General features: G+C 45.7%; 1 protein-coding gene across 1 annotated transcript in view; it reads right to left on the bottom strand.

Annotated features, from left to right (window-relative positions):
* The window catches only part of LOC139424298 (protein sidekick-1-like), a 382,190-nt gene that overhangs the window by 98,637 nt on the left and 266,053 nt on the right, over window positions 1-17,500 (bottom strand). Inside the window, exons 16-17 of the mRNA XM_071175994.1 lie at window positions 6,840-6,980; window positions 4,992-5,173 (exon numbers count right to left, since the gene is read on the bottom strand). Of these exons, the coding sequence (XP_071032095.1) occupies window positions 4,992-5,173; window positions 6,840-6,980 (323 nt within the window). The remainder of the gene's footprint in view (window positions 1-4,991; window positions 5,174-6,839; window positions 6,981-17,500) is intronic.

Here is a 17,500-nt window from a genome sequence, read left to right as displayed (position 1 = left end):
CCCTGTATATAGCCTCCACATTGACTCTGTACTGGTACCTCCTGTATATAGCCTCCACATTGACTCTGTACTGGTACCCCCTGTATATAGCCTCCACATTGACTCTGTACTGGTACCCCCTGTATATAGCCTCCACATTGACTCTGTACTGGTACCCCCAGTATATAGCCTCCACATTGACTCTGTACTGGTACCCCCTGTATATAGCCTCCACATTGACTCTGTACTGGTACCCCCAGTATATAGCCTCCACATTGACTCTGTACTGGTACCCCCTGTATATAGCCTCCACATTGACTCTGTACTGGTACCTCCTGTATATAGCCTCCACATTGACTCTGTACTGGTACCCCCTGTATATAGCCTCCACATTGACTCTGTACTGGTACCCCCTGTATATAGCCTCCACATTGACTCTGTACTGGTACCCCCTGTATATAGCCTCCACATTGACTCTGTACTGGTACCTCCTGTATATAGCCTCCACATTGACTCTGTACTGGTACCCCCTGTATATAGCCTCCACATTGACTCTGTACTGGTACCCCCTGTATATAGCCTCCACATTGACTCTGTACTGGTACCTCCTGTACATAGCCTCCACATTGACTCTGTACTGGTACCCCCTGTATATAGCCTCCACATTGACTCTGTACTGGTACCCCCTGTATATAGCCTCCACATTGACTCTGTACTGGTACCCCTGTATATAGCCTCCACATTGACTCTGTACTGGTACCCCTGTATATAGCCTCCACATTGACTCTATACTGGTACCTCCTGTATATAGCCTCCACATTGACTCTGTACTGGTACCCCCTGTATATAGCCTCCACATTGACTCTGTACTGGTACCCCCTGTATACAGCCTCCACATTAACTCTGTACTGGTACCTCCTGTATATAGCCTCCACATTGACTCTGTACTGGTACCCCTGTATATAGCCTCCACATTGACTCTATACTGGTACCTCCTGTATATAGCCTCCACATTGACTCTGTACTGGTACCCCCTGTATATAGCCTCCACATTGACTCTGTACTGGTACCCCCTGTATACAGCCTCCACATTAACTCTATACTGGTACCCCCTGTATACAGCCTCCACATTAACTCTGTACTGGTACCTCCTGTATATAGCCTCCACATTGACTCTGTACTGGTACCCCTGTATATAGCCTCCACATTGACTCTGTACTGGTACCCCTGTATATAGCCTCCACATTGACTCTATACTGGTACCCCCTGTATATAGCCTCCACATTGACTCTGTACTGGTACCCCTGTATATAGCCTCCACATTGACTCTGTACTGGTACCCCTGTATATAGCCTCCACATTGACTCTATACTGGTACCTCCTGTATATAGCCTCCACATTGACTCTGTACTGGTACCCCCTGTATATAGCCTCCACATTGACTCTGTACTGGTACCCCCTGTATATAGCCTCCACATTGACTCTGTACTGGTACCCCCTGTATATAGCCTCCACATTGACTCTGTACTGGTACCCCTGTATATAGCCTCCACATTGACTCTATACTGGTACCTCCTGTATATAGCCTCCACATTGACTCTGTACTGGTACCCCCTGTATATATGGGCGATTGTTCCTGTCTCTGTGTTTGTTGTCACCAGATAGGGCTGTATAGGTTTTCATGTTACGTTTATTGTTTTTGTATTGTTCGTGTTTCATCATTCATCAAAGATGTATCTAATTAACCACTCTGCATTTTGGTCCGACTCTCCTTCACCACAAGAAAACCGTAACAATAGTGTATAGTATATAGTGTGTATAGTGTATATAGTGTATATAGTGTATAGTGTATATAGTGTATATAGTGTATACAGTGTATAGTGTATATAGTGTATAGTGTATAGTATATAGTGTATATAGTGTGTACTCAGTAACAGCAGTACTATTCTCCCCCAGGCCTGCAGCAGTGTATAGTGTATAGTGTATACAGTGTATAGTGTATATAGTGTATAGTGTATAGTGTATATAGTGTATAGTGTGTATAGTGTATAGTACCTACCACCCTGTAGTGTGTACTCAGTAACAGCAGTACTATACTCCCCCAGGCCTGCAGCAGTGTATAGTGTATAGTGTATAGTGTATATAGTGTATAGTGTATATAGTGTATAGTGTATAGTGTATATAGTGTATAGTGTATATAGTGTATAGTACCTACCATCCTGTAGTGTGTACTCAGTAACAGCAGTACTATACTCCCCCAGGCCTGCAGCAGTGTATAGTGTATACAGTGTATAGTGTATATAGTGTATATAGTGTATAGTGTATATAGTGTATAGTATATAGTGTATATAGTGTGTATAGTGTATAGTACCTACCACCCTGTAGTGTGTACTCAGTAACAGCAGTACTATACTCCCCCAGGCCTGCAGCAGTGTATAGTGTATAGTGTATACAGTGTATAGTGTATATAGTGTATAGTATATAGTGTATATAGTGTGTATAGTGTATAGTACCTACCACCCTGTAGTGTGTACTCAGTAACAGCAGTACTATACTCCCCCAGGCCTGCAGCAGTGTATAGTGTATAGTGTATACAGTGTATAGTGTATATAGTGTATAGTGTATATAGTGTATATAGTGTATAGTATATAGTGTGTATAGTGTATAGTACGTACCACCCTGTAGTGTGTACTCAGTAACAGCAGTACTATACTCCCCCAGGCCTGCAGCAGTGTATAGTGTATAGTGTATACAGTGTATAGTGTATAGTGTATAGTGTATATAGTGTATAGTGTATATAGTGTATAGTGTATATAGTGTATAGTGTGTATAGTGTATAGTGTATATAGTGTATAGTGTATATAGTGTATATAGTGTGTATAGTGTATAGTGTATATAGTGTATAGTGTATATAGTGTATAGTGTATATAGTGTATAGTGTATAGTGTATAGTGTATAGTGTGTATAGTGTATAGTGTATATAGTGTATAGTGTATATAGTGTATATAGTGTGTATAGTGTATAGTGTATATAGTGTATAGTGTATATAGTGTATAGTATATAGTGTGTATAGTGTATAGTACCTACCACCCTGTAGTGTGTACTCAGTAACAGCAGTACTATACTCCCCCAGGCCTGCAGCAGTATATAGTGTATAGTGTATAGTGTAAATAGTGTGTATAGTGTATAGTACCTACCACCCTGTAGTGTGTACTCAGTAACAGCAGTACTATACTCCCCCAGGCCTGCAGCAGTGTATAGTGTATAGTGTATATAGTGTATATAGTGTATAGTGTAGTGTATAGTGTATAGTATATAGTATATAGTGTGTATAGTGTATAGTACCTACCTCCCTGTAGTGTGTACTCAGTAACAGCAGTACTATACTCCCCCAGGCATGCAGCAGTGTATAGTGTATATAGTGTGTATAGTGTATAGTACCTACCATCCTGTAGTGTGTACTCAGTAACAGCAGTACTATACTCCCCCAGGCCTGCAGCAGTGTATAGTGTATAGTGTATATAGTGTATAGTGTATACAGTGTATAGTGTATATAGTGTATAGTGTATAGTGTATATAGTGTATAGTGTGTATAGTGTATAGTACCTACCACCCTGTAGTGTGTACTCAGTAACAGCAGTACTATACTCCCCCAGGCCTGCAGCAGTGTATAGTGTATAGTGTATAGTGTATATAGTGTATAGTGTATATAGTGTATAGTGTATAGTGTATATAGTGTATAGTGTATATAGTGTATAGTACCTACCATCCTGTAGTGTGTACTCAGTAACAGCAGTACTATACTCCCCCAGGCCTGCAGCAGTGTATAGTGTATACAGTGTATAGTGTATATAGTGTATATAGTGTATAGTGTATAGTATATAGTGTATATAGTGTGTATAGTGTATAGTACCTACCACCCTGTAGTGTGTACTCAGTAACAGCAGTACTATACTCCCCCAGGCCTGCAGCAGTATATAGTGTATAGTGTATAGTGTATAGTGTGTATAGTGTGTAGTGTATATAGTATATAGTGTGTATAGTGTATAGTGTATAGTGTATATAGTGTATAGTGTATATAGTGTATAGTATATAGTATATAGTGTATATAGTGTGTATAGTGTATAGTACCTACCTCCCTGTAGTGTGTACTCAGTAACAGCAGTACTATACTCCCCCAGGCCTGCAGCAGTGTATAGTGTATAGTGTATATAGTGTATAGTGTGTATAGTGTGTAGTGTATATAGTGTGCAGTGTATATAGTGTATATAGTGTATATAGTGTATAGTGTGTATAGTGTATATAGTGTATAGTATATAGTATATAGTGTGTATAGTGTATAGTACCTACCACCCTGTAGTGTGTACTCAGTAACAGCAGTACTATACTCCCCCAGGCATGCAGCAGTGTATAGTGTATATAGTATATAGTGTATATAGTGTATAGTACCTACCTCCCTGTAGTGTGTACTCAGTAACAGCAGTACTATACTCCCCCAGGCCTGCAGCAGTGTATAGTGTATAGTGTTTATAGTATATAGTGTGTATAGTGTATAGTACCTACCACCCTGTAGTGTGTACTCAGTAACAGCAGTACTATACTCCCCCAGGCCTGCAGCAGTGTATAGTGTATAGTGTTTATAGTATATAGTGTGTATAGTGTATAGTGTATAGTGTGTATAGTGTATAGTGTATATAGTATATAGTGTGTATAGTGTATAGTACCTACCTCCCTGTAGTGTGTACTCAGTAACAGCAGTACTATACTCTCCCAGGCCTGCAGCAGTGTATAGTGTATAGTGTATACAGTGTATAGTGTATAGTGTGTATAGTGTATAGTGTATATAGTGTGTATAGTGTATAGTGTATAGTGTGTATAGTGTATAGTGTATATAGTATATAGTGTGTATAGTGTATAGTGTATATAGTATATAGTGTGTATAGTGTATAGTGTATAGTGTGTATAGTGTATAGTGTATATAGTATATAGTGTATATAGTGTATAGTACCTACCTCCCTGTAGTGTGTACTCAGTAACAGCAGTACTATACTCCCCCAAGCCTGCAGCAGTGTAGGCAGCCAGTTGTATCTGATACTGAGTCCAGATTATGAGGTCTGATAGGAGACAGTAGTTTGTCTCTGGACTAGAGATATTCTTCTCTTGGTACTCTCCTGGTAGACCTGCCAGACGATACCTACACACACACACACACACACACACACGGTTTATTGGCGTGGCGTAACAATGAAACATACTTTGGAAATGAAGTGATTAATTTGCAATATTAACATAATTTAAAATAATAATAATAATCAAAATTGTCAATGAGACAATCAGTAACAACAATAATTAAGGGTCAAAGAAGCCATACAATGGACAATACCAATGGAGGACATGGTCTCTCTCTCTCTGTCTGTCTGTCTGTCTCTCTCTCTCTCTGTCTGTCTCTCCCACTCTCTCTGTCTGTCTCTCTCTCTGTCTCTTTCTGTCTCTCTCTGTCTGTCTGTCTCTTTCTCTGTCTCTGTCTGTCTCTCTCCTGTATGTAGAGAGGACTGGGGTCTATAACCTGTATGTAGGGAGGACTGGGGTCTATAACCTGTATGTAGGGAGGACTGGGGTCTATAACCTGTATGTAGGGAGGACTGGGGTCTATAACCTGTATGTAGGGAGGACTGGGGTCTATAACCTGTATGTAGGGAGGACTGGGGTCTATAACCTGTATGTAGGGGAGACTGGGGTCTATAACCTGTATGTAGGGAGGACTGGGGTCTTTAACCTGTATGTAGGGAGGACTGGGGTCTATAACCTGTATGTAGGGAGGACTGGGGTCTATAACCTGTATGTAGGGAGGACTGGGGTCTATAACCTGTATGTAGAGAGGACTGGGGTCTATAACCTGTATGTAGGGAGGACTGGGGTCTATAACCTGTATGTAGGGAGGACTGGGGTCTATAACCTGTATGTAGGGAGGACTGGGGTCTATAACCTGTATGTAGGGAGGACTGGGGTCTATAACCTGTATGTAGGGAGGACTGGGGTCTTTAACCTGTATGTAGGGAGGACTGGGGTCTATAACCTGTATGTAGGGAGGACTGGGGTCTATAACCTGTATGTAGGGAGGACTGGGGTCTATAACCTGTATGTAGGGAGGACTGGGGTCTATAACCTGTATGTAGGGAGGACTGGGGTCTATAACCTGTATGTAGGGAGGACTGGGGTCTATAACCTGTATGTAGGGAGGACTGGGGTCTATAACCTGTATGTAGGGAGGACTGGGGTCTATAACCTGTATGTAGGGAGGACTGGGGTCTATAACCTGTATGTAGGGAGGACTGGGGTCTATAACCTGTATGTAGGGAGGACTGGGGTCTATAACCTGTATGTAGGGAGGACTGAGGTCTATAACCTGTATGTAGGGAGGACTGGGGTCTATAACCTGTATGTAGGGAGGACTGGGGTCTATAACCTGTATGTAGGGAGGACTGGGGTCTATAACCTGTATGTAGGGAGGACTGGGGTCTTTAACCTGTATGTAGGGAGGACTGGGGTCTTTACTATAACCTATATGTGCCTCACGGGCATGGGAAAGGCATATGCATGCAAATTAAATACTGTCGTAAAAAAAGTTTTGTGTTTTTGCGGACATTACAGTAGTTTTTATTCCATTGTTGTTGTTTTTTTTTGGGGGGGGGGGGTAATACTATTTACTATCTACTGCATCTATCTCCAACACTCCCCTCCTAAATGAGGACGTATCCTTGGAGCAGTCCATTGGTTTTTTGGAGGGGGGGTGGGGGGTGGGGGGGTAATACTGTTGTATTGACTATCTACTGCATCTATCTCCAACACTCCCCTCCTACCTGAGGACGTATCCTCGGAGCAGTCCATTGTGCTGCGGTTCTGGGGGAGGCTGCCACTGGACCATGATAGACTGGTTGGTACGACCCGACGCCACCATGTTCTTAGGAGGAGCGCTGGGAGCCTCCTCTCTCAGCATCAACCTGGGAGGACACAGACACAACAGGTTTTAGATGTACCGATTCCATGGCACATTTATATTATATATACTATATATACAGTACCAGTCAAAGGTTTGGACACACCTACTCATTCAAGGGTTTTTCTTCATTTGTACTATTTTCTACATTATAGAATAATAGTGAAGACATCAAAACTATTTTCTACATTATAGAATAATAGTGAAGACATCAAAACTATTTTCTACATTATAGAATAATAGTGAAGACATCAAAACTATTTTCTACATTATAGAATAACAGTGAAGACATTAAAACTATGAAATAACACACATGGAATCATGTAGTAACCAAGAAAGAGTCAAGATAAAAATATATTTTCTATTTTCTTTTCTTCAAAGTAGCAACCCTTTGCCTTGATGACAGCATTGCACACTAAAACCACAAGGCCTCTGAGTTGGGTATTGATAGAAGACTCTAACCACAAGGCCTCTGAGTTGGGTATTGGTAGAAGACTAAAACCACAAGGCCTCTGAGTTGGGTATTGGTGGAGGAATCTAACCACAAGGCCTCTGAGTTGGGTATTGGTAGAAGACTCTAACCACAAGGCCTCTGAGTTGGGTATTGGTAGAAGACTCTAACCACAAGGCCTCTGAGTTGGGTATTGGTAGAAGACTAAAACCACAAGGCATCTGAGTTGGGTATTGGTAGAAGACTCTAACCCCAAGGCCTCTGAGTTGGGTATTGGTAGAAGACTCTAACCACAAGGCCTCTGAGTTGGGTATTGGTAGAAGACTAAAACCACAAGGCATCTGAGTTGGGTATTGGTAGAAGACTCTAACCCCAAGGCCTCTGAGTTGGGTATTGGTAGAAGACTCTAACCACAAGGCCTCTGAGTTGGGTATTGGTAGAAGACTAAAACCACAAGGCCTCTGAGTTGGGTATTGGTAGAAGACTCTAACCTCAAGGCCTCTGAGTTGGGTATTGGTAGAAGACTCTAACCACAAGGCCTCTGAGTTGGGTATTGGTAGAATACTCTAACCACAAGGCCTCTGAGTTGGGTATTGGTAGAAGACTAACCACAAGGCATGCTTAATATAATATATATATATAGTTGTGGATCAAACACGTGGAACGGCTGGGGATCAGGTGAGTTAGTTGAGGGCTACAACACATGGAACGGCTGGGGATCAGGTGAGTTAGTGGAGGGCTACAACACATGGAACGGCTGGGGATCAGGTGAGTTAGTGGAGGGCTACAACACATGGAACGGCTGGGGATCAGGTGAGTTAGTGGAGGGCTACAACACATGGAACGGCTGGGGATCAGGTGAGTTAGTTGAGGGCCGAGGTCACCGAGGACAGGTTTGAAAACCACTGGCCTCATTTCTCTCTCAACGTCACTGATTGGCCGGGAAAGTCCTGCTGTCCAAAAAAAACGGCACCCTATTCCCTATATAGTGGACTACTTTCAACCAGCACCCACAGTATGTAGGGAATAGGATACGGTTTGGGACACAGCACTGGTCTCCCAGTTCTGAATCAGTCTCTCATTAGAAGGGAAGGAAGAAAACTCCTCTACTGTACTGCAATACTAAAGATTACCCTCCCTCCCTCCCTCCCTCCCTCCCTCCCTCCCTCCCTCCCTCCCTCCCTCCCTCCCTCCCTCCCTCCCTCTCCTCCCTCCCTCCCTCCCTCCCCATCATCCCTACCAGTGTAGTTCAGCAGTAACTTTACCAGACAACTGTTACTATGAATGAGTATGAAACTATCTACTCTATTAAATATAACTACCATCATATCATCATTCATCCCCCCTCTCTCTCTCTCTCTCTCTCTCTCTCTCTGTAGACAGGACTGCAGTGCAGTGTCCTTAATAGATAAATCAGTATTAGTTAGGATGACTGCAGCTCTCCATCTCTTTCTCCATCCACCCCTCTCTCTCTATCCATCCTGTCTCTCTATCCATCCTCTCTCTCTACCCATCCTCTCTCTCTATCCATCCTCTCTCATCCCTCTCTCTCTCCATCCATCCTCTCTCTCTATCCATCCTCTCTCTATATCCATCCTCTCTCATCCCTCTCTCTCTATCCATCCTCTCTCTCTCTCCATCATCCTCTCTCTCTCTCCATCCATCCTCTCTCTCTATCCATCCTCTCTCTTTATCCACCCTCTCTCATCCATCTCTCTCCATCCATCCTCTCTCTCTATCCATCCTCTCTCTTTATCCATCCTCTCTCATCCCTCTCTCTCCATATATCCTCTCTCTATCCATCCTCTCTCTTTATCCATCCTCTCTCATCCCTCTCTCTCCATATATCCTCTCTCTATCCATCCTCTCGCTCTATCCATCCTCTCTCATCCCTCTCTCTCTATCCATCCTCTCTCTTTATCCATCCTCTCTCATCCCTCTCTCTTTATCTATCCTCTCTCTATCCATCCTCTCTCTATCCATCCTCTCTCTCCATCCTCTCTCTCTATTCATCATCTCTCATCCCTCTCTCTCCATCCATTCTCTCTCTATCCATCCTCTCTCATCCCTCTCTCTTTATCCATCCTCTCTCTCCATCCATCCTCTCTCACCCCTCTCTCTCCATCCATCCTCTCTGTCTATCCATCCTATTCTCTCCATATCTAATCAGTAATTTAGGCTCTTCCGCACCCCGTTGTTTTTCAAGTAACTTTGGCTGGGCCGTTAACACCCTAACCACAGTGTTCAGCCGGTCCATTCCACTGTGTTAAGGGTCTCTCACCCTAACCACCCAGCCGGTCCATTCCACTGTGTTAAGGGTCTCTCACCCTAACCACCCAGCCGGTCCATTCCACCGTGTTAAGGGTCTCTCACCCTAACCACCCAGCCGGTCCATTCCACTGTGTTAAGGGTCTCTCACCCTAACCTCCCAGCCGGTCCATTCCACTGTGTTAAGGGTCTCTCACCCTAACCTCCCAGCCGGTCCATTCCACTGTGTTAAGGGTCTCTCACCCTAACCACCCAGCCGGTCCATTCCACTGTGTTAAGGGTCTCTCACCCTAACCACCCAGCCGGTCCATTCCACTGTGTTAAGGGTCTCTCACCCTAACCACCCAGCCGGTCCATTCCACTGTGTTAAGGGTCTCTCACCCTAACCACAGCCATATGGTTTTAGCTTCAGGACTGTCTGGTCTTTCTCTGTCTCTCTGTCGCTCTGTGTCTGTTTCTCTCTCTCTGTCTGTGTCTCTCTGTCTCTTTGTCTCTCTGTCTCTCTGTCTCTGTGTCTCTGTGTCTCTCTCTCTGTCTCTCTCTCTCTCTGTGTCTCTGTCTCTTTGTCTCTGCCTCTCTGTCTCTCTCTCTGTCTCTGTCTCTGTCTCTGTCTCTGTGTCTCTCTGTCTGTCTCTGTCTCTCTCTCTGTCTCTCTGTGTCTCTCTCTCTGTCTCTCTGTCTCTCTCTGTCTCTCTTTCTCTCCATCTCTCGCCATCCCTCTCCCTAAATCTCTCTCCCCTTCTCCATCCCTCTCCCTAAATCTCTCTCTCCCACCCTCACCATCCATCCCCCTCTCCATCCCTCCCCTAAATCTATCTCTCACTGTCTCTGTCTTGGGCTCTCTCTTTTCTCTCTCTCTCCCACCAGCCCCCTCTTTAAGCAGCTCAGTGATTCTCCATAAGCTTTTTAGACATTAGCCATAGCGTGGTAATCTGTGTGTGTGTGTGTGTGTGTGTGTGTGTGTGTGTGTGTGTGTGTGTGTGTGTGTGTGTGTGTGTGTGTGTGTGTGTGTGTGTGTGTGTGAGAGAGAGAGAGAGAGAGAGAGAGAGAGAGGGTGAAAGGTGTTTGTTAGAGAGGATGTGTGAGGCAGGATGGTGGTGTGATACAGACCAGTAGCTTTACAGCTGAGGCTATGCTTCTATTACATTACATTATACACACTCAGCTTTTTTACATTCTTTTTCCAGATTTTTGGGGGTAGAAAAAAAAATCATATTTACCCCTAACCCTCAACCTAAAACCTAACCCTCAACCTAAACCTAACCTTAACCCTCAAACCTAAACCTAACCCCTAACCCTCAACCTAAACTTAACCCTCAACCTAACCCCTAACCCTCAACCTAAACCTAACCTTAACCCTAAACCTAACCCCTAACCCTCAACCTAAACCTAACCCCTAACCTTAACCCTCAAACCTAAACCTAACACCTAACCCTCAACCTAAACTTAACACTCAACCTAACCCCTAACCCTCAACCTAAACCTAACCTTAACCCTAAACCTAACCCCTAACCCTCAACCTAAACCTAACCTTAACCCTAAACCTAACCCCTAACCGTCAACCTAAACTTAACCCTCAACCTAAACCTAACCTTAACCCTCAAACCTAACCTTAACCCTCAACCTAACCCTAACCCTCAACCTAAACCTAACCCTCAACCTAACCCTAACCCTAACCCCTAACCCTCAACCTAAACCTAACCCTAACCCCTAACCCTCAACCTAACCCCTAACCCTATAATGATGGTGGATGGTGTATAATGGTGGTGGATGGTGTATAATGGAGGTGGATGGTGTATAATGGAGGTGGATGGTGTATAATGGATGGTGGATGATGTATAATGGAGGTGGATGGTGTATAATGGAGGTGGATGGTGTATAATGGAGGTGGATGGTGTATAATGGAGGTGGATGGTGTATAATGGATGGTGGATGGTGTATAATGGAGGTGGATGGTGTATAATGGAGGTGGATGGTGTATAATGGAGGTGGATGGTGTATAATGGTGGTGGATGGTGTATAATGGATGGTGTATAATGGAGGTGGATGGTGTATAATGGAGGTGGATGGTGTAAACTGGAAGTGGATGGTGTATAATGGAGGTGGATGGTGTATAATGGAGGTGGATGGTGTATAATGGAGGTGGATGGTGTATAATGGAGGTGGATGGTGTATAATGGATGGTGTATAATGGTGGTGGATGGTGTATAATGGATGGTGTATAATGGAGGTGGATGGTGTATAATGGAGGTGGATGGTGTAAACTGGAGGTGGATGGTGTATAATGGAGGTGGATGGTGTATAATGGAGGTGGATGGTGTATAATGGAGGTGGATGGTGTATAATGGATGGTGTATAATGGTGGTGGATGGTGTATAATGGATGGTGTATAATGGAGGTGGATGGTGTATAATGGAGGTGGATGGTGTAAACTGGAGGTGGATGGTGTATAATGGAGGTGGATGGTGTATAATGGAGGTGGATGGTGTATAATGGAGGTGGATGGTGTATAATGGTGGTGGATGGTGTATAATGGTGGTGGATGGTGTATAATGGAGGTGGATGGTGTATAATGGAGGTGGATGGTGTATAATGGATGGTGTATAATGGTGGTGGATGGTGTATAATGGTGGTGGATGGTGTATAATGGAGGTGGATGGTGTATAATGGAGGTGTATGGTGTATAATGGAGGTGGATGGTGTATAATGGAGGTGGATGGTGTATAATGGAGGTGGGTGGTGTATAATGGAGGTGAATGGTGTATAATGGAGGTGGATGGTGTATAATGGATGGTGGATGGTGTATAATGGAGGTGGATGGTGTATAATGGAGGTGGATGGTGTATAATGGAGGTGGATGGTGTATAATGGTGGTGGATGGTGTATAATGGAGGTGGATGGTGTATACTGGAGGTGGATGGTGTATAATGGAGGTGGATGGTGTATAATGGATGGTGTATAATGGTGGTGGATGGTGTATACTGGAGGTGGATGGTGTATAATGGAGGTGGATGGTGTATAATGGAGGTGGATGGTGTATAATGGAGGTGGATGGTGTATAATGGAGGTGAATGGTGTATAATGGAGGTGGATGGTGTATAATGGAGGTGGATGGTGTATAATGGATGGTGTATAATGGAGGTGGATGGTGTATAATGGAGGTGGATGGTGTATAATGGAGGTGGATGGTGTATAATGGAGGTGGATGGTGTATAATGGATGGTGTATAATGGTGGTGGATGGTGTATAATGGAGGTGGATGGTGTATAATGGATGGTGTATAATGGTGGTGGATGGTGTATACTGGAGGTGGATGGTGTATAATGGATGGTGTATAATGGTGGTGGATGGTGTATACTGGAGGTGGATGGTGTATAATGGATGGTGTATAATGGAGGTGTATGGTGTATAATGGATGGTGTACAATGGTGGTGGATGGTGTATACTGGAGGTGGATGGTGTATAATGGATGGTGTATAATGGTGGTGGATGGTGTATAATGGAGGTGGATGGTGTATAATGGTGGTGGATGGTGTATACTGGAGGTGGATGGTGTATACTGGAGGTGGATGGTGTATAATGGAGGTGGATGGTGTATAAGGGAGGTGGATGGTGTATAATGGTGGTGGATGGTGTATAATGGAGGTGGATGGTGTATAATGGTGGTGGATGGTGTATAATGGAGGTGGATGGTGTATAATGGAGGTGGATGGTGTATAATGGAGGTGGATGGTGTATACTGGAGGTGGATGGTGTATAATGGAGGTGGATGGTGTATAATGGTGGTGGATGGTGTATAATGGATGGTGTATAATGGTGGTGGATGGTGTATAATGGAGGTGGATGGTGTATAATGGAGGTGGATGGTGTATAATGGTGGTGGATGGTGTATAATGGAGGTGGATGGTGTATAATGGTGGTGGATGGTGTATAATGGATGGTGGATGGTGTATAATGGATGGTGGATGGTGTATAATGGAGGTGGATGGTGTATAATGGAGGTGGATGGTGTGTACTGGATGGACACCTGACCACTTGTGGTAGTAGTTCATCCAGAGCTTCTGACTTTACATAAATACCATCTCTGTCCCTCTCTCACAGTCTCAGTCATATTCCTCTATGAAAACATAGAGTGTGTGTGTGTGTGTGTGTGTGCGTGTGTTTGAGACCTTGGTCTGTGGAGGGTGGCAGCATTGCACCTGGAGCCAGATGCTACCTCGTTACCGATGGCAACCCACACCAGGGAAACGAGCGTTCAACAACATTACACAGAAAGAATGTCTACAGTTTGTGTGTGTGCGTGAATAGCATGGGGCACTCAGATTGATGATGATTGATGGAAACAGAGGGAGAGAGAGAGAGAGAGAGAGAGAGAGGGAGAGAGAGAGAGGGAGGGGAGAGGGATGGGGAGAGGGAGAAAGAGAGGGAGGGAAAGAGGGAGAGAGAAAGAGAGGGATGGGGAGAGGGAGGGGAGAGGGAGAGAGAAAGAGAGGGAGGGGGAGAGGGAGAGAGAAAGAGAGGGAGGGGGAGAGGGAGAGGGAGGGAGAGGGAGAGAGAAAGAGAGGGTGGGGGAGAGGGAGAGGGAGGGGAGAGGGAGAGAGAGAGAGAGAGGGAGGGGGAGAGGGAGAAAGAGAGGGAGAGGAAGGGGGAGAGGGAGAGAGAAAGAGAGGGAGGGGGAGAGGGAGAGGGAGGAGAGAGGGAGAGAGAAAGAGAGGGAGGGGGAGAGGGAGAGAGAAAGAGAGGGAGGGGGAGAGGGAGTGGGAGGGGAGAGGGAGAGAGAAAGAGAGGGAGGGGGAGAGGGAGAGGGAGGGGAGAGGGAGAGAGAAAGAGAGGGAGGGGGAGAGAGAGAGAGAGGGGGAGAGGGAGGGGGAGAAAGAGAGGGGGAGGGGGAGACAGAGAAAGAGAGGGAGAGGAAGGGGGAGAGGGAGAGAGAAAGAGAGGGAGGGGGAGAGGGAGAGGGAGGGGAGAGAGGGAGAGAGAGAGAGAGAGGGAGAGAGAGAGAGGGAGGGGAGAGGGATGGGGAGAGGGAGAAAGAGAGGGAGGGAAAGAGGGAGAGAGAAAGAGAGGGATGGGGAGAGGGAGGGGAGAGGGAGAGAGAAAGAGAGGGAGGGGGAGAGGGAGAGAGAAAGAGAGGGAGGGGGAGAGGGAGAGGGAGGGAGAGGGAGAGAGAAAGAGAGGGTGGGGGAGAGGGAGAGGGAGGGGAGAGGGAGAGAGAAAGAGAGGGAGAGAGAGAGAGAGAGGGAGGGGGAGAGGGAGAAAGAGAGGGAGAGGAAGGGGGAGAGGGAGAGAGAAAGAGAGGGAGGGGGAGAGGGAGAGGGAGGAGAGAGGGAGAGAGAAAGAGAGGGAGGGGGAGAGGGAGAGAGAAAGAGAGGGAGGGGAAGAGGGAGTGGGAGGGGAGAGGGAGAGAGAAAGAGAGTGAGGGGGAGAGGGAGAGGGAGGGGAGAGGGAGAGAGAAAGAGAGGGAGGGGGAGAGAGAGAGAGAGGGGGAGAGGGAGGGGGAGAAAGAGAGGGGGAGGGGGAGAGAGAAAGAGAGGGAGAGGAAGGGGGAGAGGGAGAGAGAAAGAGAGGGAGGGGGAGAGGGAGAGGGAGGGGAGAGGGAGAGAGAAAGAGAGGGAGGGGGAGAGGGAGAGAGAAAGAGAGGGAGGGGGAGAGGGAGAGGGAGGGGAGAGGGAGAGAGAAAGAGAGGGAGGGGGAGAGGGAGAGAGAAAGAGAGGGAGGGGGAGAGGGAGAGGGAGGGGAGAGGGAGAGAGAAAGAGAGGGAGGGGGAAAGGGAGAGGGAGGGAAGAGGGAGAGAGAAAGAGAGGGAGGGGGAGAGGGAGAGGGAGGGGACAGAGTCCTTTTAAGTAATTTTAAAAGTAGTTTCTTTTAAATCAAAAGGAAAACGTTTGAGAGCTCAGCCCTAATGCAGATTCCTTCCCTTTAAACGGTTTCTCTTTTACCATGTTAACGGTGTGTGTGTGTGTGTGTGTGTGTGTGTGTGTGTGTGTGTGTGTGTGTTTGTGTGTGTGTGTGTGTGTGTGTGTGTGTGTGTGTGTGTGTGTGGTAATTGGCTACTTCAATAAGGTTTCTCAGTTTGGAGTTAATCTGGGGTCCTTTGATCAGACAGGGACTCTCCTTGGACACCTTGACTCTAAGGACCCCGCGTCTCCATGGAGACCGTTGTCGTAACGACTCCCTGATCACCCAGAGAGACAGAGAGAGAGAGAGAAATAAGAAATGTAATGTTTTCTTGGTGTGATGAAGTCTAACAGCGGACTGTAGTGTGACATCATCTAGTCTAACAGCGGACTGTAGTGTGACATCATCTAGTCTAACAGTGGACTGTAGTGTGACATCATCTAGTCTAACAGTGGACTGTAGTGTGACATCATCTAGTCTAACAGCGGACTGTAGTGTGACATCATCTAGTCTAACAGCGGACTGTAGTGTGACATCATCTAGTCTAACAGCGGACTGTAGTGTGACATCATCTAGTCTAACAGTGGACTGTAGTGTGACATCATCTAGTCTAACAGCTGACTGTAGTGTGACATCATCTAGTCTAACAGTGGACTGTAGTGTGACATCATCTAGTCTAACAGTGGACTGTAGTGTGACATCATCTAGTCTAACAGCGGACTGTAGTGTGACATCATCTAGTCTAACAGTGGACTGTAGTGTGACATCATCTAGTCTAACAGTGGACTGTAGTGTGACATCATCTAGTCTAACAGTGGACTGTAGTGTGACATCATCTAGTCTAACAGTGGACTGTAGTGTGACATCATCTAGTCTAACAGTGGACTGTAGTGTGACATCATCTAGTCTAACAGTGGACTGTAGTGTGACATCATCTAGTCTAACAGTGGACTGTATGTAGTGTGACATCTAGTCTACTGAACTCTCTCTCTACCTCCCTCCCTCTCTCTGTCTCTGTCTGCCTCCCTCTCTCTCTACCTCTCTCTCTCTCTCTCTGTCTCTCTGTCTCTCTCTCTCTCTCTCTCTCTCTCTCTCTCTCTCTCTCTCTCTCTCTACCTCTTCTTTCTCTCTCTCTACCTATGTGTCTCTCGCTCTACCTTCTCTCTCTCCCTCTGTCTCTCTCTCTCTCTCTCTCTACCTCTTCTTTCTCTCTCTCTACCTCTGTCTCTCGCTCTACCTTCTCTCTCTCTCTCCCTCTGTCTCTCTCTCTACCTCTGTCTCTCTCTCTCCTCTGTGTCTCTCTCTCTACCTCTGTCTCTCTCTCTACCTCTGTCTCTCTCTACCTCTGTGTCTCTCTCTCTACCTCCTCTCTCTCTCTCTCTCTGTCTCTCTCTCTCTCTCTCTCTACCTCTTCTTTCTCTCTCTCTACCTATGTGTCTCTCGCTCTACCTTCTCTCTCTCTCCCTCTGTCTCTCTCTCTACCTCTGTCTCTCTCTCTCCTCTGTGTCTCTCTCTCTACCTCTGTGTCTCTCTCTCTACCTCCTCTCTCTCTCTCTCCCTCTCTACCTCTTCTTTCTCTCTCTCTACCTCTGTGTCTCTCTCTCTACCTTCTCTCTCTCTCCCTCTGTCTCTCTCTCTACCTCCTCTGTCTCTCTCTCTGTCTCTCTCTCTCTACCTCCTCCGTCTCTCTCTCTCTACCTCCTCTGTCTCTCTCTCTGTCTCTCTCTACCTCCTCTCTCTCTCTCTCTATCTCCTCTGTCTCTCTCTCTATCTCATCTGTCTCTGTCTCTCTCTCTCCCTCTGTCTCTCTCTCTCTCTCTCTACCTATGTGTCTCTCTCTACCTCTTCTGTCTCTCTCTCTGTCTGCTGAACAGATTACAACGTGTGTGTAGAAAATGAGAAACACA

Source organism: Oncorhynchus clarkii, chromosome 13 (genome assembly GCF_045791955.1).
Source record: "Oncorhynchus clarkii lewisi isolate Uvic-CL-2024 chromosome 13, UVic_Ocla_1.0, whole genome shotgun sequence".
Lineage (NCBI taxonomy): Eukaryota > Metazoa > Chordata > Actinopteri > Salmoniformes > Salmonidae > Oncorhynchus > Oncorhynchus clarkii.
Note: the sequence above shows the minus strand (reverse complement) of the source record. Positions and strands in the feature narration are given on the sequence as shown.